Source organism: Barbatula barbatula (assembly GCF_947034865.1).
Source record: "Barbatula barbatula genome assembly, chromosome: 1".
Lineage (NCBI taxonomy): Eukaryota > Metazoa > Chordata > Actinopteri > Cypriniformes > Nemacheilidae > Barbatula > Barbatula barbatula.
In genome coordinates, this window is record NC_136766.1 from 30462317 (window position 1) to 30483047 (window position 20731).

At 39.5% G+C, this 20731-nt stretch overlaps 2 protein-coding genes across 4 annotated transcripts in view; one reads left to right on the forward strand and one right to left on the reverse strand.

The window, feature by feature from the left end:
* Positions 1 to 836: 836 nt before the first annotated feature.
* On the reverse strand, positions 837 to 9757 carry sf3b2 (splicing factor 3b, subunit 2). Its single transcript, XM_079483940.1, has 22 exons — positions 9561 to 9757; positions 9020 to 9063; positions 8878 to 8937; positions 8625 to 8780; positions 8297 to 8359; positions 7906 to 8035; positions 7505 to 7602; positions 7286 to 7394; positions 6685 to 6773; positions 6393 to 6587; positions 5982 to 6104; positions 5808 to 5888; positions 5412 to 5639; positions 4674 to 4823; positions 4406 to 4495; positions 4204 to 4311; positions 3941 to 4048; positions 3381 to 3526; positions 3159 to 3260; positions 2688 to 2787; positions 2306 to 2506; positions 837 to 2115 (listed from the first exon to the last, which is right to left on the reverse strand). Exons 1-22 carry the CDS (start codon positions 9664 to 9666, stop codon positions 2044 to 2046), a joined length of 2559 nt encoding a protein of 852 aa, XP_079340066.1. The 5' UTR covers positions 9667 to 9757; the 3' UTR covers positions 837 to 2043.
* A 546-nt stretch (positions 9758 to 10303) lies between these two features.
* Positions 10304 to 20731, forward strand: part of capn1 (calpain 1) — a 28121-nt gene continuing 17693 nt past the window's right edge. Inside the window, exons 1-3 of one of the 3 annotated variants that reach the window (XM_079468780.1) lie at positions 10304 to 10504; positions 16666 to 17010; positions 17679 to 17748. In XM_079468780.1, the coding sequence (XP_079324906.1) occupies positions 16759 to 17010; positions 17679 to 17748 (322 nt within the window). In that variant the 5' untranslated portion in view covers positions 10304 to 10504; positions 16666 to 16758. The remainder of the gene's footprint in view (positions 10505 to 16665; positions 17011 to 17678; positions 17749 to 20731) is intronic. The other 2 variants (XM_079468782.1, XM_079468781.1) reach the window with 2 other exon arrangements.

The following is a 20731-nucleotide window of genomic DNA, read 5'->3' on the forward strand; positions in this document are numbered from 1 at the left end:
TATAGAGCTGTAAAAAAAATCAGTATTTGGGTCAATTTGATTTGAAATACTTGAGTTCCTGTTACAATATTTCATGATATTGACGTTTGAATTCCGCCTTGACAAATCTGAGCTCAGTTTGTGACGTTGAGATCTATTCTGAAACTCAATGAGAGACCCTTGCGAGATATCTGGGTCTTTTTCTCAGCAAGTGAAACCTATTAGAGTCCTTAATAGAGATATTAAGCTTACACCTGTGATCTGTTCTTTCTTATAAAATCATATTTCAGTCCTGTTTTCAGAAAATGTCAATCTGGAGATGTTTGACTTCGAATGCCACATTTCATGATCAATCTATATATTTCCCTGCAAGGTCTATCATTTCAAGAGTATTGAATGATATTATTTGTATACCCGCACACAAAAGCCTTAGATGAGGCTGGTGATGAGTCTATATTTGTCAGTCTGATTATTCCCTGTGGGCGTCTGATGGAGAGAGCGTGACCTACGATGCTGACCAATACATGACGAAGCCTGATTTCTCCTGTCTGTGTTTGTGTGAACATATCTGAGTGAAGTACAACATTTGGATGTATATGTGGAGGTGGCCTAGAGTGTTTTCATTTATTTTTAAGTAAAGCCTCTAAAGAGCCCTCATCATGAAGCGCACCCACGCCTGTGGGCATTCAAATGAAACTGCTTATTAGTTGAATCTATCACTAGATTCTGGCTATTTTTTATATTACGTTTTTATTTATGATAACATCAAATTTACAGATAAAGTCCGCAGTACACGTTTTAAATACTGAATAATTTGTCAATACTACAATCAAAGTTATGACATTAATAACCTTGGACACCTTTGGGTTTTTTATTTCAACACTGAAAGTATTTACAAAAGAAGGGGTGTGAATAACATTAATGGGGAAAATAAAGATAAAATAAATGTATTCCAAAACAAAAATATAGGGCTCAATAGGAGTTACGTACTCAATCCATTTAGACCAAAAATCAACAAAGAGGTCTTTCTGGAAATTGACACAAAATGTAATTTTGTTACATTTTGTCTCCATTATAAATAAGATTTTCCTTTTTATTCTTAAGAGTTTCATCAGCAATGGTCACTAGTAAAGGAATCTCCCCACACCAGCACCTCTATGTCTTTCCATCTAGTTTGATTATGATGGTAACACTCACATATTACCGTTCTCAATTGTGCCGCCTAGTAATACTTTTGTGAGCAAGTCCCAATTTCTCCTTGCTTTAAGTCTCACCTCTGTGGTCTTTGACCTTGCCAAATAAATCTAGAATTCAATCGATTCCTGTAAAGTTTTTTGGGGGTTCTGGCGTTTAAGGCCATTTACAGGATTGCATTTCATCTCCACAAAGTTGCCTTGACCAAAATATAAGCTCACCTCAATTCTCTGATATTCTGGATTGACTATTCTTTATATCTGTGCTAGTAAACCTGTGTTAAGTGGCAGTGAAACCCCACGTGACCATCATATATCCTAACTTCACCCCCTGCTGGCCAAAACATTTCACTGCATGATCGCTACTGAAAAGTTCTTTGCTTTAAAGGAATAGTAAATTTTTTTTTATTTGATTCAACCCCCAATGTCACTTAATATGCACAAGTTTCTTTCTTCTACAGAACAAAACATATATTTTGAAAATCAAATGTATGGACACTAAATCACTGAGCCATCTTTCTAAATACCTTCCTTTGTGTTCCACGGAAGAAAGTGTCATATAGATTATCAACAACATAAGTGAAAGGACAGAATTTCATTTTTGGGGGAACCATCCCTTTAAGAAGTTACATCTATAACCTACAGTTCTTTATATTGGTTTTGACAATTCAAATTACTAAAAAGTGGACAAAATGCTTGAGAAAACAGGTTTGTCACAGACTGGCATTTTATTTACAAAAACATTGACCCTAAATGAAAAAGAGTTGTATGGTTACACATACAAACATGAGGGTGAATCAACAGCATTTAATTAGTTTAAAAAAAGACAAGAATGAAGGATGAAAAGGGGTCTTCAAAGCTCTCTGTGGGGCTAAAACTTGAATTCTTTATATTTCTTTGCTCCACCACGGTTGTCCTGAGGCTGCGCCTTGCGTTTCTTTTGCTGTGAGGATGCAGTGGAGAGAAAATATATTTTAGAAATTGAAGGCAAAAACATTTAAATTCCTATAGTTGGAGTTTTAACAAGGTTTTGCCATATCAGAAATGATAATTTATATAAAATATCTTGCAGTTTTGTAATAAGCTAAAACATTTTGAGATCCTCCAATTATAGGGCACATAACTCTACCCACCTTTTGTTTGGCTGCATGTTCGGCCACCATGTCGCTGAAATCTTCTTTCTCCACTTGGGCCTGCTGTTCTCTGACACGTTCCTCGTACTTCTGTGTCATGGCCATGGGGTCCAACTCCAGCTCCTCAGGAGCCAGAGCCACTTCAACACCCTGCACATCTCCACCCATCCCTGGTGCCACCTTACGCGCTGCTGCCGCCGCCTGGATGAGACGGAAAAAATTATATTGCATTAGTTTATGTTAGCGAATGCATTAATAAAAGTAACAAACAGAATGTTTTCGTAAATTTAGGCAGCATTTTCCTGAATGCGTTTACATCCTAAAAGCACTTCACACACAATTCCAGCAATTCACACACAAACAAAAACGCAAAAGGCCGTACCGCAGACATGTCATAGATATGTGTGGAGCCCATCATAGCAGCTCCAACTGGACCAGTTTTCCTCTCTGGCAGCACTGTGAAGAGTTGAGGCGTCTCGTTTCTGACAGACAAAAAACACAAATATATTCAGCAACGTGAAAAACTCAAAACAGCTTTCCGATTAGTTTAAAACACGTCTGACAAAAAAATTGGTACAGTACATGGGGATGATTTATTTTCTTTTTGTCAGATTCTAGATCTAGTGTTCTCTAAGGATTTTGTGAGACTATGGGGATGGGCCTCCTTGCCAGGAGACATCATATGCTAATTAGCATATTCATCACATGCCATTGGATCATATTTGCATACAACCCAATGTCAACATTTAAATCTGATTCACTTCTGCTCTAAACTGATGCTATGGCACGAAACACATTGCAGATCATTTTTGCAACTATAGGCTGCCATAGTCTAGGGAATTCACACACTCACCCGTCCATGGCCTCTTCGATCTTCTTCTTCCTGAGCTCAATGAGCTCTGGAGTTTCCATGCCGGCAGGAACAGAGGAGAACCCGCCGGGAGTGATCAACCCGCTGCCAGAACAAAAGACAAGAGCTCTGTAAGTTTCCTGGTCTGAACATACTATTAAACATGCTGAAGAGAACCAGCGCAAGAGGAAGAACGTTCAAGATGCTTTGTTGATGAATAAGTACCTGTCTGCAGGTGTGAAGAAACCCGTTTCGTCTGGTTTTTCCTCGTCACTCTCCTCCTCCTCCTCTTCCTCCTCTGAAGATTCTTCGTCAGACGGCTCTAACTCGCCCCATGGTGCATGATCCACTTCTTCTTCATCTGCTTTGGCCTATCAACAGATGAGACAAATAAAACAATACAATTATTATTGGTGTGTAATAAGTCATTATAAAGTTGTTTTTATAAAGTAATGAAGATGTGTCCAATAATTATGATCGCCGGGGGGGTTGAACTTTGACAAAATATGCCCTCTCTCTGCATATTTTACGTCTCTGTCTTCACCAGATCATTACAAGAAATGTAATCAATGAATGAACTGTGTTCCGATTGACAGTCCCTTCACAGCAAATTCCTAACTTTGAAAACAGCGGGGGGCACTGATTGGCAGATCAACCAGAGTAACAAGTCAAACAATTCCTTTTTTATTATAAGCCAGCAAAAATCTGACCACCCTCCTAGCTACGCTACTGGTACCCATTCAGGCTAACTATTAACTGTCGTGCGCAGTGGTCTGTATCCTCACCTGAAAGTCAATTGAGTTGGTCCCGAACACATCTCCATAAAGAGGTTTTCCTGTCTCATCCACAGGGGGTTTGCCCCAGCCACCAGCATGATACCCAAATGAACAGCTCTTAAAAAAAGAAACAAATGTCAGCACGCAACCATCTTCCCACCATGTGACCATTACAGCATTAATGGTTAAGTATTGCCATGTAACATATTCTACTTCTCCCACAATAGCAGTGCTGGGAAGGTTCTTATTTTGGTAAGGTGTAAGTGTCTCACATCAGGGATAGGTGCGTTAAGGCCGGGGATCTTCAGATTGGGGTATGAGGGTGGGGGTCCGTATCTCTGCATGGCGATCAGCCATGGCGGAGGAACTTTTTGAGAGTTCTGTGGATTGAGACAAACAAACAGTTCTTTAAAAACAATGTTAAAATAAACGCTTGCATATTTACTGGGAATTATCTCTGGTCAAAGCACTTACAGGGCCTGTGGGCATTCCCAGAGCAACTCTTAGCTCATCTGAAAGATCCCCGGGTTTCTTCTCCTTCAGACGCGTCTCAAACTCTTTACCCTGACAAACATGAAACGAGTTTCAAAAAAGTCAAAAAAGCTCCAACAAACTAAAATGACCTTAGTAAGAATACGTGACATTTAAATTGACAATGCAAAATCAATTCTTTTAATTTAAATTCAGCTAAAATAAAGAATTGTTGTTTGCTATCCAATATTAGGATCAGGTCGATGTTTACCTCGTAATACAGGTCGCCGTGTATCGAGAGCTTTGGTTTGATCTGCCATTTGAAGAAGGCATCGTGTAGCTTCTGGTAGTCAATGTCAATCTTCCCCATCTTGGGACGAACTTTCTCTCTCATTTTGGTTTTCATGGTTTTTGCGTCTTCCTACAGGGGGTGAAACGTCAGTAAATGCACATGAGAAGTCTCAAGCCAAGACAGTCAACTTGACTCCTCTTGTCAGTTTACATTTTAATATTGCAAGCAATTACAGCCAAATGACCGTTGCACACCTCCACCAAACTGTGCATGACCTTTTCTTATAAAATAGACGTTTTTGTTTTACATTAACATGACCTCACATGTTATCAGCTTTAAACCATAAGCATGGTATGAAACCATCCAGATGTGCAAAGCTTTTAGGAAGCCACCACTATTGTTGGGACTGTCGAAATTATAAAATAATTTTTATTTTTGTGAATCCTTAGAAAACAAGGGTGATCTGCAGTATCTGCTGCATTTAACATCCACCGTCTGCACTCAGTGTTACATTCAAATGACATTTCTTCATCATTTGAGTTGTACTAGCTTTGATTGTTTTGTGTCGATTTTAATTTGTTTCCAGACTTGCTGCATCGCAATAATTTCAAATATTAAAGTCAATTGTGACAGACCTTACTATTTTATAACAAAAGCCAAGTAGTTCTGGGCATGCCTGAGCTTTCCTTACAAATCCCTCCACAGCCGTTCTAGTACCTTCTCCTGCAGGGCCTCTCTCATCTCCTGGATACCGGTTCTCCTGATGAATTCAGGCAGTTGAAAGGGTGGTTTCTCTATGCCTCTCTTGCCCTGCAGATACTTCCTCTTGAAGCACCAGTGACGTGGCACAGGCACCGTGTTCCGGGTGGCCTTTAGGTGTACCAGCAGTTTGGGCTCCTGAGCGGTCACGTCGTGCATCTCCACCACGTCAGGACGGGTCACCAACTAATAGGGAAATAGTGGTTAAATGTCATAAAAATGTACACAGGCTGCATATTATTTGGGAATTTTTAAGTTTTAAATTTGAAAACAACTGTATCAGTAGTGGGAATCAATGTTTTTGTGTACACAGCAAAAAAAAAATTAAACTAAAGACAAAGAAATCTGTATTACCTGTTTGAGCTCTGCCACTGTGAGTCTGTTCATTCTCTTCAGCTTCTTCTTGGACAGCTTGGGCATGTCCTTCCTGGTGTCCTGTCAAACAGAAGGTGAAAAGGGCGAGCAAACAATAACTTTAGCGACGAGACAAATCAAGTCTCTCAGACTTTTATGTGGGCTTGAGCTCACCTCGTCACTGTCATCGCTATCTTTCTTCTCCAGCTCAAATCCCTTCTTCTTAAAAGAAAGTATTTCGGGCTTCTCTGGTTTCTCAGGCTCTTTTTCCTTTTCCTTTTTCACGTCATCTGTCAGCTGTAATAGACAGAGGCTTCAGTGAAAGCCATTCAGCATCCATCATATAATGAGACATCCTTCACATAATCCACAGTGCCAATGTTTAAAATAAGTCTAGGTAGGTTGTCTGAGCCGATAGCCTTGTGGTTAAGTGCTCCGACATATGGTGCTGTTGCGCTCCGAGTTCGAGTCCCGGCTCGTGGTCCTTTCTTTATAAGATAAATTGTACAAAATCTGATATCCTACTATGACGCACCTGTTTCCTAATTTTTGTAAGCCTACTGTATCCACTAATCAGCATCTGACCTTGAATGCCTCAAAGATCCTCTTGAAGAAGATGAAGTTCGGGTCGTAGATCTCCAGGTTCTCTGTGACGTACTCGATCTCAACCTCAGGCTCCTTCTCTTGGTTCTCTTCGGTCTTCTTGTCCTCCTCCCGTTTCTTCTCCTGCTCTCGCTGCTGCTTCTTTTTCTTCTTGCGGTTCCTGCGCTTGCGGTTCTTCTGCAGGAAAAGACAAGTTAAATCAAAGACTGCAAAATGTGAATGGCAAAACTCTGCAATGTAAAGTATCAATCAACCATCCAAGAATGAGACTTGCCTCTTTTTTAGAAAGAACGTTTTCGTCATCCTCATCCGAGTGTGCACGGGCAGAATTCTTTAAGTCCATATCATCATCATAATCATCTTCTGAAGACAGAGAAACAAAAACTTTTACATTATAACCAATACTATAATTAGTTAATGAATGCTACATACAAAATGCTCAATCTGTTTTTAAGGTGTTGTTTTGAAAACGATCCTTGTTTATAGTGGCGTTTCAGTAAACTAGTCAGTCTACACTACACTATAGAAAACGCATGTATCCTGCCCATTCAGGCATGCATACACGTTATCAGGCTTATTTCATTCGATCAGTCTATCATGTGCGTGTGTTTGTCACGTTTACAATGATGCTACGGTGGTAAAGGCGGTGCGACCATGAGTTTTAAAATCCCCAACCTCTTTGAAGCAGTACTAAACTGGAATGTAAAAGCAAAATGAGTCGAAGTGAAATTAGTTGTCTCGAGTCGTACTAAACCTGACGGTGCCATGCAGCGGAAAGGCGTCATAAGCGTATAGCAACTATAATTTGTCCCTCCTGTGTGATAGCTCCTAAATATACAGCACAGGTGCATAAACAAAATGTACTTCATTGAGACCTGTAGGGGCAGTGCTGAGCTGTTCCTGTCTTATTTCCTTCAGTTGTAAAATCTTCTCTAGAGCTTGAGGGATCTTTGGTCCGATGCCAACATCTTCACCCTGCCACCCCTAAACAAACAAACAAACCACAAACAAGAATTCAACAACTTGCAAATAGTTTAAGTCATCACCGAGAAGCAAGTTTATTTCTAAGAGTTAGCAGTTTCAAGGTTTCACACCTCTCTGCCATCCTCTCCTGGAGGGGGTGGGACTTTCTGCCTCGCAGACTGAGATGCCACGGACGCACCTGGATGGCTCGGGCCGGTCTGTGTACCAACTACATGTAGAAAGTCAAGAATAAATAAACAATTAGACTGATGCACACACATACATTTAAGAGTCTGATTCTGAATGTGAACGTGTTTAAGGAAGCAGCATTTTTCTAAGCAAAAACTTTCTCCTATACACATATTTATACATTCGGCACATGATTTTATCCTAAATGATTAACACTGCATTCAACTTACACATTATGTCAGTACGCATGTTCACTGAAAATCAAAGACAATACCTATGCGCTACAAATACAATACCAGTTAAGATACGGTAACTACAGTATGACCACTCTTGAGCAGCTTACCTCGGAGAGGGGGAAGGGGGGGAAGAAGGTTGGGACGGGGTCCCAGTTCGAGACCTCTGGGCCCAGGTGGTCCAACCTGCTGGATTTTAGCAAGTTCCTGTTGTCTTTCATGTTCCAATAGAACCGCAGCCTGAAAGGGAAAAATGCTCTCCGTAATACTAAATTATGATGTTCAGCATTCATAAATTGATGCAATGATACTCTGATTCGTGCTGGGTAACATTAAATGTTTTTCTAAAAACATTAACTTAGGTAACATTTTTTGGAATTCATATTCTTTATTATTATTACTATTTGTTGGTTAAGTTTCTTTAATACCAGACCATCCGTGCCACACATTCAACTCTGACATTTTTCATTCATAATTCTGAACATAAGATATTTATCTCACCCGTTTCTGCTGCTCCAAAAGCTCCTGTTCCTTCATATGTTCATCCATCCCTCGTGGATCACCCTACAACACACATTATCACTTAAATCAACCATAAACTGTAGTCACATGAACACCATCTCTGTCACTTTTTAAATGGGACTGTTTGTGCAAGCAACAGACAACTTTTACTATTAGATCTATTCAAACGTGTTATATAGCTAAACAGATTTTCACTTAGGAGACATTTCCCATTTGATGTCAAATGAAACTTAAAACTAATTCAACAGTTCAAAAAAATTACGAGGAAACAAATCTAGCGTTTCACATGCAGTATCCTTTCACCCACCTGAGTGCCTCTGTCATCATGCTGCATTATGCCTGATGACTCCATGCCCAAGTGAATAGGGGGAGGGCCGCCCATCATGTTCATGCTCTGCATCAAGGTCATACTTGGCGGCAGGGGCATGGAGGGCATCGGGGGCATGGGTGGCAGCCCTGGCATCTGATGGACCAACAACATAGCATAATATCAATATACGAATTACTAGCTGAAGTAACGGTCGCATATCAAAACTAAACAAGAAATCACATGGATGTACCGTAGTCATTCCCTTGTCGTCCCCTCCTGGCATGTTTGGTTTAGACATGATCATCCCAGACTGCAGGAAATCAAATAATAAACTTACAAACAGTAAAAAAATGATCTGTTATTAGACTAACTAAACAACAAGTATTGCTTACTTGAGCAAACGCTGAAAGTCTGTCTATGAGCTCCTCTCTAGGACCTGAAAGAACAGAGAATACACAACTTTAACGACTTAGTTCTCTGAATGGGGAGATGTTCAATGACAGTCGTCGTGTACAAAACGAACAAAGGTAAACACACTCATACAAGCAAACAAATTCGCCATGTTTTTATTTACAGACAGACGGTCAAACTATGATTTCTTACCACCGTAGGTTAACTACAAACACGACAGTAAAACTATGGCTACTGTGGTAAAGCATGGGTCATTTTCATACGGGCAAGCGTCTTGCTTAACTTTACACATATTAATAAAATTACACAGCACTCGGCCATAAATATACATTTTGCTAGTGCAACAGAACACGAATTACAAACACCGTTTGCTGTATACCATATGTATGCACACATAGGAAAGTAGATGAACTGCAGGCCTCGCACAGGGAAATAACAAGCTAACCGGCTAACGCTAGTTAGCTCAAACAAAATGCTGGCAAACCCTGGCAAAGTTGTCCTGTTGAAAACGTTTTGTCTTACCTAAATTAGGGGCACCAAACTCTGCCAGTTTGGCCTGTAGGTCACCGTGGGTCCATGTGTTAAAATCCGGCTGAGATTCAGAGCCTGGCGGTCCGTCGCTCGCCATGATCCCTACGGTACAAACGCGTTCAGACACAAAGGATCACGGGAAGTGCACGCGCACTACATCATGGGAGTTGTAGTCCATTGCTTGATTCAACGCGTAGTTGCTGCGATAACTTTAATTTTATTTTTATTAAATGAATTGTTGATAAAGTAGGATACGGAAGGTTTTGTTCGGATTTTTGTGCGTTCGGGCTCTTTACGGCACATGCTTGTACAATGTTCTGGAAATAATAGTCACTTAGCTTACCGAAACCAAAGATGCCGCAAGGTGGCGTTCGCACTTCAATAACCGAAATTAAACTCAAATTCTAAAATCGTAAATAACTTAAATGTTATATATTTTTACATCGTGCAAAATATCTAAAAACCTTTAACTTATGTTAATGGAGTCCATGTTAATCTATTCTTTTTTATTTCAATACGCCTCCATTTTATTTATGCTATATATTTATTTTGTACATGTATATATATATTCATGCAGGTTATATTTTCTATATATATATATATATATATAAATGTATGATTTGTTCTACACCATAATTTCAATGTATACATTTTTAATACATATATCAATGTTAATTGTAATTTTGTTGCGCAGCGTCGTACGCATAAAACTTTGATTTACTGAAATCCACAACTCTGAAAGAGGCGTCGCTTTGTTGTTTCGCAGTGCGCAGACGCGCCCTAGAGCAGCTGGGTGTTTCTGCAGCTCTCGGAGGTTATATCGGTGGACCATATTAAAAAACACAAAGTCCAGATGTTTAAAGGATCCAACAGTTATATTTTCTACACATTGAACTGATTCACCATACAGAGAAGTGAGACACAAGACACGTACGGTAGGTCTGAACGACTATATTCTGCATCGGTGCGAGTTTAAGACTTTGTCAAACTTTGAAGTCATATATGTTTACAATTCTACATTGTGCATTTAAATATGATATCACAAACTATCTGTATGTCAATCTTACCTCCTTACAAACGTTAGAGATTATTTAGTGACTTGTTAGAGATTTATGAGTTTTTGGAAAATGGCCTAAAACTGTGTTTAACTTTCAAAGTTGATACTTTTCGATTTGAGGTCGTTTATCGTGCAATATGCATCCCAAATCAGAATCGCTTAAAGAAGAATTCATGCAGGTCTTTTCTATCTAAAGCCTTTTAAATAACACACGTGGTGAGCTGTTGTGGTGTGGGCGAATATCCCCATTGCAAGATATTTGTGTTCTTTGTTGCCATGAATTAAACCGCAAGTTTAACTAAAATGTGCTCTGGTACTTTGATAGATGGATAAACTGGTGAATGGTTACTGTAAGGGATGTCAAGACAATGACATTATAACAGATGCTTAATTGTCACACCAATAAGATTTGTCTGTTTTGGTCGTGTCACTTGAATACGAACATCATCTAATGACATTGCAACTTGGATCTAAACTTTTTGGGGCTCGTTCGGTCTTGGTCCACCTTTCATTCACAGTAATGTTTTGGAATGTAACGTGATTCCAAAGTTGTAAAGTGTTACATTTATAAGCGTTATCATAAAGCCTCTATTGATATGTGAATGAAAAGCAGATGGACATCTACACCCATATTTACACTAGAAATTGTAATCAGGGCTTGTAATATTTTAACCACAGGATAAACGGTCATTATTATCCACCCAAGACTTTGAAAGAATTTCAACAGTTCATGCACATTCTTTGTGAGAATACAGCCAAACCCAACTGTACATTGCAGTCTTACCTGTAAGGTCACACCTGACCTCAGGAAGGTGCCAACCGGTTGTGAAATCTTTACGGAACAGTTCGCCCGAAAAGAAAACTATTTGTACTTTTCTGTTGCATTAAGTTTTTTTACTTTTTGTTTTATACTGTCAGTTTCGGTGTAGACTTAAAGGTTGGTCCGCCCGCCTGCAGAGGATGCATTTATTTACATTATCTTTTGGAAAATATAGACCAGAAGGAACAGTTTTGTCTGATAAAAATGCCCTCTAGAATGAGAATGTCATAACCCTATACCACGTATCAAATCAGGAAAGAACATTTTACATAACTTTCTACGTGTCTGTTATTATTCGTTTGTTTTTTATTTATTTTGTAACATTATAAAAGTTACGCATTTTTTGATTAACTGACCCTTTCATGTTTACCAAGCTTCATCATTCCAAAACCCACATGACCCACATTATTACACCATACCGTAGAGTACAAACAAGCATGATGATTTAGTAAATGTCCACTCTATAAGTTTTGGTTTGAGTATAGGACTACTGTTCTTTCAATCGTTTTTTTCATGTTTAAACTGGTAAAAGCATGTCTCCAAATATTAGTCTTGTTTTGAGATGAATTTATTCAAATGATTTAGCCAGTGGTTTTAGTTTCGTTGTCTGTAAAGATCCTAAAACTGTTGTGGGACGTGTCTTCCTCAGAACGCTTCATCAGGTTCATGTCCTTACCCTCTCTCTAGTGGGTTGGACTGCTTCGATCAGTATTGAAGTTTCATGATGTGTTTTTCATGCTTCTGTCATTTCTCATCAGCTCATGGCTGTCTAGAAAATTTTCCATTTTCAGAGAACAATTCAAAATTTATGTTTTTTGTGCATCTACCGGAACATTTTAAGATATGTCAGACCTTATTGCCCCCTATAAGCAGAAATAGATGATCACAACAAATTGTCTGGTGGCAGCCAATAGCTGCAGGGGTTTCTGCTGGTACTTCCAGTAAATTAAGTCCTTAGTCAAATGAGATTAATATGTTTTGAAGTTGCGTTTATTATTTTATATTTGAAGTGTAATTGAAATATTTTTCTCACCGAGTACGCAAGTTAACCTGGAAATGTATGTTTAACCGAGATGGCGAAATGGGGCAAAAGTTGTAGATTGCAACTTTATTCTTGAAGAAAACATTGTCAAAATCGAAATGCATTTGATTTAGTTGAGAAATACTTATTGGTGAGATTTTCTTAGTGACAGTAACTTTTATTTAACATTTTATCAACATTTATTTTCCCAGCTGGAGAGTTTAGTAACAGATGAGAAGAAGTGGAACAGTTAACGTTTTAAAACCAGAGTTTAAGCCCGGTGCCTTCTCAAACACTGTATGCTCTATCTGCACACTTGGCAATCACTCACATTAACAATGAGTGTTAATACACTCTTGACAGCCTGTCCTCCAGCTCTCCGTGGCTCTCACGCACCACACCCTTACAGTGCTCTACTTTCTCAGTAGTTTGAATGAAGAATCAAGCTTATGACAGTGCGTTTACATGTCGCTACAAAGCTGCAGTCACTATTAGACTACAATAAACTAAAAACACAAGTAATATGAACCCCCACAATTTGAAATAAACAAGTTGCATGTGAAGTAAATCTGGGTCGTGTAGCAATAAGGGAAGTTTAGTTGAAGAATGTTTTGATCTCTAGTAAGTTTTTGACTAGGCCTAGCTATTCCTAATCATAGACACAAATGAAAGATTAGTGTACGGTTTAGTAATAAACATGGACATGAGGAAACATCATGTACTTCCTGGAGTTTACGGTCAGAACGAACAAGAGGAGGGGGAGGGGAAATGAACACCGGGTTTGCTTAACCACTAAGCTCATTTTCTTGCTTAGAATTGACACCCTCTCATACATAGGCCTACGTATCTCCCTGTCTCTCCTAAGACTTTGGTAAATCATTTTCTTTTAAATCATTTTTCTGTTTGACTCTACCTACCTTTATACAATGTCTTTCTAATGTGCTCATATTCAGAAACATCCAACCTGTTATGCTTCGTTTGGTTATCAGCTTTTGTGCAAAGCTGCTTGATAATATAGGCTGTAGATGCATGAAGTGTCCACACCCTTTGTAGCTAGTTATTGTATTGCTTGAACTTATGCCTGCGAGGTATGTTTACAGTTAGCGAGTCACTATTCAGACTGTTACTATAATATAAAGATTCCTTTTTACTATGCTAACATGTCATTTAGTTTACACTTAGGTGGCTTTCACAGTTGGGGTGGTTTCCCGGACAGGGATTAGACTAGTCCTAAACTAAAATAAATGCTAGAGCTGTCCAAACCAAAAACAACTTGCACTGCCATATCTTAAAATACATAATTGCTTTTGTGTTGTCTCAAAATGCGCACACAAGTCATGTTTTTAATAAGGCATGTTTGGTAAAACATCTTACATTTCCTGATTAAACTAAGGCCTAGTCCTGATTTAAAATAATCCCTGTCTGGGAAACCACCCCTTAAAGTTTAGTTTGGAACGGGGCACGCTTCGGATGAAAAATCGCTATTGTGAAAGCTTTCAAGCGAACTCTGGTGTGAACCGTGGTACCAAACCTGAGACTTCCCTAAAGGAGGTTAGCCACATGGACCCGGGTGCGCGCTTGTCCAGAAAGTAAAGTAACCTGCGCATGCGTTTTAGCCGATTATGATATTTACTTAGATAAACACATGTAAGAGATGATAGCGTTGATGATTTACCTTGAAATTCGCACGAAAGTGAGCCTGCATTATATTTGCGTGGCTGCATTCAACGTACATACAGTGAGACCAAGTGCCGTTTAATCTATTGCGCATAATAGCACCAAATGAATAAAAATACAAAATATTGAGCAGTGTTCTGTTTTCTACCATGCACCATGCATGTTTATGATGACGTAAGATGCAAATGCACCCGGGTTCACTAGAATCAAGCTGAGTGTGAAACCAAACCAGTGCTCCGGAATTCACGGTGAACAATCAACTCGGGTTTACACCCCAGCAAACGTGCCCAGTCTGAAAACGCCCTTAAAGGAACAGAACACTCAAAAATGACTGTAACCTCTGTTCCCTGATGGAGGGAACGAGACGTTGTGTTGAGAGACAGACTGGGGTTTGATCTTGAGAACCTATCATCTCTAAGAGGAATTTTAAAACGCCAAGGGGCTTGGCGCATGGCACAAGCACGCCTGTCTCCGCCCCTTATATACGGGTATAAAAGGAAGATGGCGGCGGGCATTCATTCACCCTTTGCGCTGTCCTGAGTCGTAATACTGGGGAAACACTGTTCTCCTCGTTGAAGAGAGCGTTACGGAGGCCACATCCCACCACAAGGGGAGGTTACATCTGGAGACACTAACATGGTCTCACCGGTGGGGAGAACAACATGTGAGAATTTTTCAGCCGGAGTAGAGGGACAAAACCCAGGTGGGACAACCACCGGCAGGGAGGTCACAGATTCACCAATAGGGAAATCAGGAGTGAGGAATTCAACACACGGGATGACCCTGCAGGGGAGTCACTACGTATGGGACAATAGGTCCACCTGAGCAGGGGTGACTCTACCAATACTGGACTTGGTTTCAACAGACTGCTCTGCCCAGTCTGTTTACCAAATGCCAATGCTTAGTGATGGATGGAATGCCTGTACTTCGCCCTAAGGGGGGAAAGTAGAGAGATTAAATAGCGTGCTAGACTCACCTGAAAAGGGGAGAAGGCGCTTTCGCAGGAATACGCCCAAACCAGGTGCCCTTCCTATATGCCGGTAGTACTTAGGACATGGGCTGAAACTGGTTGTAAATCCTAGTGAAGGTACTGTGTGGAGCCCAACCCAGAGCATTACAAATGTCCACCAGAGAGGCGCCCTGCGCCAGAGGGATGAGGACAAACTCTCATTTTTGTCATTGCATCGGACAACTACCTTCTGGCATCAGATGCGGAGAATCTCTATGAGCTCCCACCTCCCGACGGCCGAGCTCACGCTGAGAGGGATGCTGAGATGTCAGCCATGCTTGCCCGAGCAGCCGTTTTTTTTGTGGGGTCGGAGCGTGGTCAAAAGCCACTCATCACCCCGGTGCCATTTTTCCCGGATGTGCATGAGGAGCTCACTAAGTCCTGGAATGCACCCTTCTCATGGTGGGGCGGCCCAGGGTTATGTCGACATCCCCCAGGTGGAATGTGCAGTCGCAGGGCACATGTGCCCGCAGACAGCTGCCACCTGGAGGGATCGACCTAGACTTCCGCTCTCCATGCTATGGCAGTCCTCCAGGTCTTTCAGGCTAAAGTCCTGAAGGACCTGGATGGCGGGAAGTCCGACCCAACGCGCATGAGTGAGTTACGCACTGCCACTGACGTCACTTCTGCGTTTCACGTCAGTTTCTGGCATTTAGGCAGTTTCCGGTTGGGGAGACATAAAGCTGAGGGAAATGGGGAAACTGGGAAATAGTTACATTTTGCAGACGCTATGCATTACGTGGCACCGGCGTGGTATTTAGAAGTGACATCCTACCGTATCTGAATGTTTTAACGACATGTGCACTTATGAAAGTATCGCAGAGCGCTGAGTTTACCACGCCTACTTATTTACATTGATAGTTTGGGGGGGTGCTTAGATGACAGGCAGGGGAGCCTCCCTTAAAGGGTATAGAACTGCCCCTGCCTGATATGCTTTAGTTTGCCTCTTATGCCACGCTCACACTTTACCTTTACCTTCATTGACTTCCATTCATACGCATGCGAATGCGACAGACCGGAAATGCAAGTCCGTCCAATGATATTTAGCGTTTCGCTGCGTAGAAAAGTTCAAGGTTGGTGAACTCTGACCTGCGAATTCGCCTCTTGTGTGTGAGACCAATAGAAGATCAAAAGTTCACAGCGTGACCTCTCGGTACAGAAATCGGAAAAATTTAGGAATCGTGACTGCCCCAATTTTCGTGCCTCCTTACGAACGATCTTCGCATGCTTAAAGTCAAGTCTTAGCCAAAATAATGTTGTCAATACCTTAATCAAAAACATTTATCATAATACTTTGATGCTTTTGACCACTACTGTACACTTTGCAAATACTCCTTTGCGAGTTTGTCATCCATGTATTTGTTTGCAGATGTGAAATTTGCATACAGTGCCCACAATGCATATATATGCACGTACTGCTGTATTTAGGTTATATTGTAGAGTATACACATATCCAAAATATGTTTTCTGTGTAAATAATTTCCGTAACGACCATTTTCTTCTCTGTTTTAGGACCTTTAGATCAGACCTTAACCCACTCACCTATGATTAAATTACATTAAATGTCTTTGGTGTCAGTCAGATCATAAAAACAACACAGGAAAAATGGAGGCCATGATTGCCACAGGAATGGCCGCCAAACTCCGGAGTCAGTGGGACAGAGACGAAGGTTTGGGTCAGAATCACAATGCCGTGAAGTTCCTGGGACAAGATTTTGAGTCACTTAGGGCTCAGTGCCTACAGAACAGGACAATGTTTGAAGACTCCCTGTTTCCAGCAGCTGGCTCATCTCTGGGTTTCAAAGAGCTGGGCCCAAATACCTCTAAGACGCATGGAGTCCGATGGATAAGACCAACGGTGAGCTGATCTTTAGACTCAAGGGTCAATCTGTAGCCCAGTGGCATGTTTTTTTTCAATCTCCGATTTGTTTTATCTGTCTTACTACTTTTCTTCAGCAACCCTATGTTCATCCATTTCCCTACTCGCCTCTTTGTATTTCCTGTCTCAGGGCTTTTTGCACCCTCTGAGCACACTTTTAAATAATCCTGACTGTATCTGACATCTCAACTCTGTGATTGACATCCCAGAGGATTTCTTGCTTTCTAAGCAGTTCATTAATGTGTGGCTTTTAATAGCCACATCTCTCGTGCTTGTTACTTTGGTTGGGTCGAGAGCTGAAATAGAGCTCAAATCATTTATAAGGGTTGCCTACACTTTAAAGCTTGGGTACTAGTTTAGTCTTCCCATCAAGGCAGATGTCAGTAATGGACAACTGGGAACTCCATCCTGGGACCTGTTATGCCGGGGGAAGGGAACAAATAGAATATTTAGCTTACTGTGTGTGAGGAATGGGGCCCCAGCCATAAAAAGTTTATTTTAAAGCTCTGTGAGTTGTAGCAATTCATCTGTCTCTCTCCATTATAAAGAGACCAAATATAAGAGTCTTTATCTTAATAATTTAAGCAAGATGCAATATTGAAAAGTATGTTTGCTTTTTTTGTAACTGCGTATTTGTATGTTTGCAGGAGATTTGCACGCGTCCTCAGTTTATCATGGATGGAGCTACTCGTACTGACATCTGTCAGGGAGCTCTGGGTAAGTCTGTTTCCATCACCACGGCAACAATCAGGGACGAGAACATTTATATGACTGAACCCTTACATTACGACACTACAACTGTAAACCCAACCAAACATTTACACCAAACACACCATCTGTAGTATGAGTAGTTTTAGTTGTGTTTTACTTTTTTTGTAGTTTTATAAATATTTTGTAATTCGTGTTCGAAAAAAATTATTTTATACGTGCTTTTGTCGTTTAAACTAGCAATGAACAATACTTTTACAACATTTGTTATCTGTTAACGTAAGTTAATGCACAGTGAACACAAAGATTTATAAATACACATAAATGATAGACCACTTCGCAAGATGTAAACAGAAACACATCCGGTTTTATTTAGAAATCAAATTGAAACCTTACATATGTAATTAAATCTTTTAAATATTTGTTGTTTGGTTCTATATTGTTCAAACATTTGTGTAGTGTTAAAACACGTAAAGAAGAAGTTTTTCTGGACCAGCTGTGTTTACGTTTTCCAAAGTTGTTATTTCATGTTAGCTAATACTCTTACTAATGTTAGCAAATACATCCTAATTGTATTTCTAGTTTATTGCTGTGGCACGATTTCAAATTTTCATGTAATTTAAGTAACATTTACGAACATAGTTTATTTGATTTGAAATAAAATGTATGTTAAATTGTATTCGTTTTATTAAACTATAATAACCTTCATCTATAGACGAGTGATCTAGAGATTTTAGATTAAAATAGTGTTGTGTTAACCCAGTCGAAACATTAGAAATAATAATCAATGATGTAACCTGTTTTAGTCAGGTTGAAATGAATAGTCATAGAACATAGAAATTAAATAAAAGAAACCACTGTAATAACCTACTTTATTTCACTATATATATTTCATAGAATCACACAGAGAGACCATGAATGATGAGAGAAAGTGAACAACACCATTTTGTACATTTATAAACAAATATTTTTACAGAGAGTAAGCCAAAGCTATAATAGAATGTAACAAAGTTTACTTTACACATAGCACCTTATATATAATTAAACCGATGACCCTTGCGGTCATTAAATAAAGAGCAGCTGTCTCACAGCAGTGCAACTAGTGCATAAGGATGACATCATAAAGGGGCAGGACTATTTTTGGCCAAGATTTTGTGGGCACTCAGTGATTGCTATCTAGAATGAAAATGCCCCTCTCCAATGTCAGATATTCTTGAGCTTGAAAGGTGGATATTTTTAGATTATTTACACATTCTGTTCTTTGTTACCAGCTGCTCATCTCTCAGAAATTGATGTTTTTTTAAACAAATTTGCATAGTCGAAGAATGATAAATAAAATGATAAAAGATAAATACATGAAAGAACGGAGAGAGAGTTTGGTAAGGTGTTTACAGACATGTAAGACTGAACATTTATAATGGATTTAGAGGCTTCGTAAACAACTTGTGTTAGGAAATATTTATTAGATTGAGGTTCACAATAAAAGTGTTAAGTTTCCTTATAAATTAAAAAAGAACTCGGACAGAACAGTTGACTAAATGAACAAGATTAATGTGGGTAAACTATATTCATATATACACAATAGCCCCCTTAAGCTCTATAAATGCAGGTTGTTTACAGGTTTCTTTCAGACTGCTTAAATAAAATATTTTGTAGAGCTGTAATGGTAAATCTCTTACAACAACCTTACAACTATTTTCTGGCCTATCAGCTCTAAAACGTATACAAATGGATTCATCCTAACCCATCAGAAGACATAAGGCTAGACATTGAACAAACCATTTGTATGAATATTCAAATTTCGAATTTACCATTTTGCAGTCAGACAATTCAAAAACACCCACGTTTTAAAACACCAACAATAGCAACAGGACTGACATCCTGGTGGGAATTTCATCAAATCACAAACACTCCACTTTCACCATCTAGGTACACCCCCATTTGGAACCCAGACTTTGGGCACAAAAGGGCATCACACAACTTCAACACATCTTCCATATTAATAACTTTAATATATAATAAAATAACTAATTTGCTTGGTCCAGAAACACGGCATCAGGAATAATTGCTTTTTGCAATATCTGCAAATCAAATCATCCATGAAGTAAAAAATGAACACCCAAACAATTAATCTGGAACCTTCATCCGTTCATTTCAGAATAAATAACTATATCCTCTTCAAAAAAACTACTCGCCAAAATATACAAAATAACACATTAGGCATACCATATGCTAGATGGGAATCTGAATGATCTATTACTTATTTATCTGGATGGACATATGCAAATATATTTACTCAATGAAAAAAACGCCAATTTGCAACTCGTGCAGTATAAAGTATTTCACCGATTTTCACTTAACTGGACAGAAATTAATTAAAATTGGATTCACCTCAGAAATATGGATTTATTGCACACAAAATGTTCACCCACTTTGGGACTGCAATCCAATTAAACATTTCTGGGAAGCCGTGACTAAATCACTGTCTGCCTCATTGGGATGTTACATCCCAGTGTCCCCCGCCCTCTGCATACTTTGTGACTTATCAATTCTAACCATACAAACAGTCAGCAACTTCTAGTCGTGCTAACTGTTGCCAAGAAAACAATCCTCATGAACTGGAAGTTAAGGAATACCATTCACATTGCATCTTGGAAAAATGAATTAATAGAATACATCTCTATGGAAACATGTCCACCTCATATATAAACCATAGGTCCCCTCTGACGTGTCACAGCTACAGTGACTTTGATTAAAACATACACATGCATGCAAAGATACATGCACTCTTAAAGACCCCATTCCTCACCCTCCATCTGTCCTATATTTGTCAGAGTCTTGTAGATATAATCCATCCACTATGAGTAATCACTGTCAATATGAATCATCCTCATACTCTCTCTCTCACACACACACAAAAACAGAAGGAACTAACCTATGTGTGCTGTCATGTCTGTTTGTTCTGGTCTTATTTATGTTTAGGACATGTAAA

Coding starts and splice junctions, on each gene's coding strand:
- sf3b2 (XM_079483940.1), bottom strand. CDS start 9,666: ATGGCGAGCGACGGACCGCCAGGCTCTGAATCTCAGCCGGATTTTAAC. Junction 6,105..6,392: donor GGATCTTTGAGGCATTCAAG/GTCAGATGCTGA, acceptor TGTCTATTACAG/CTGACAGATGACGTGAAAAA. Junction 4,496..4,673: donor ACGGCGACCTGTATTACGAG/GTAAACATCGAC, acceptor CATGTTTGTCAG/GGTAAAGAGTTTGAGACGCG.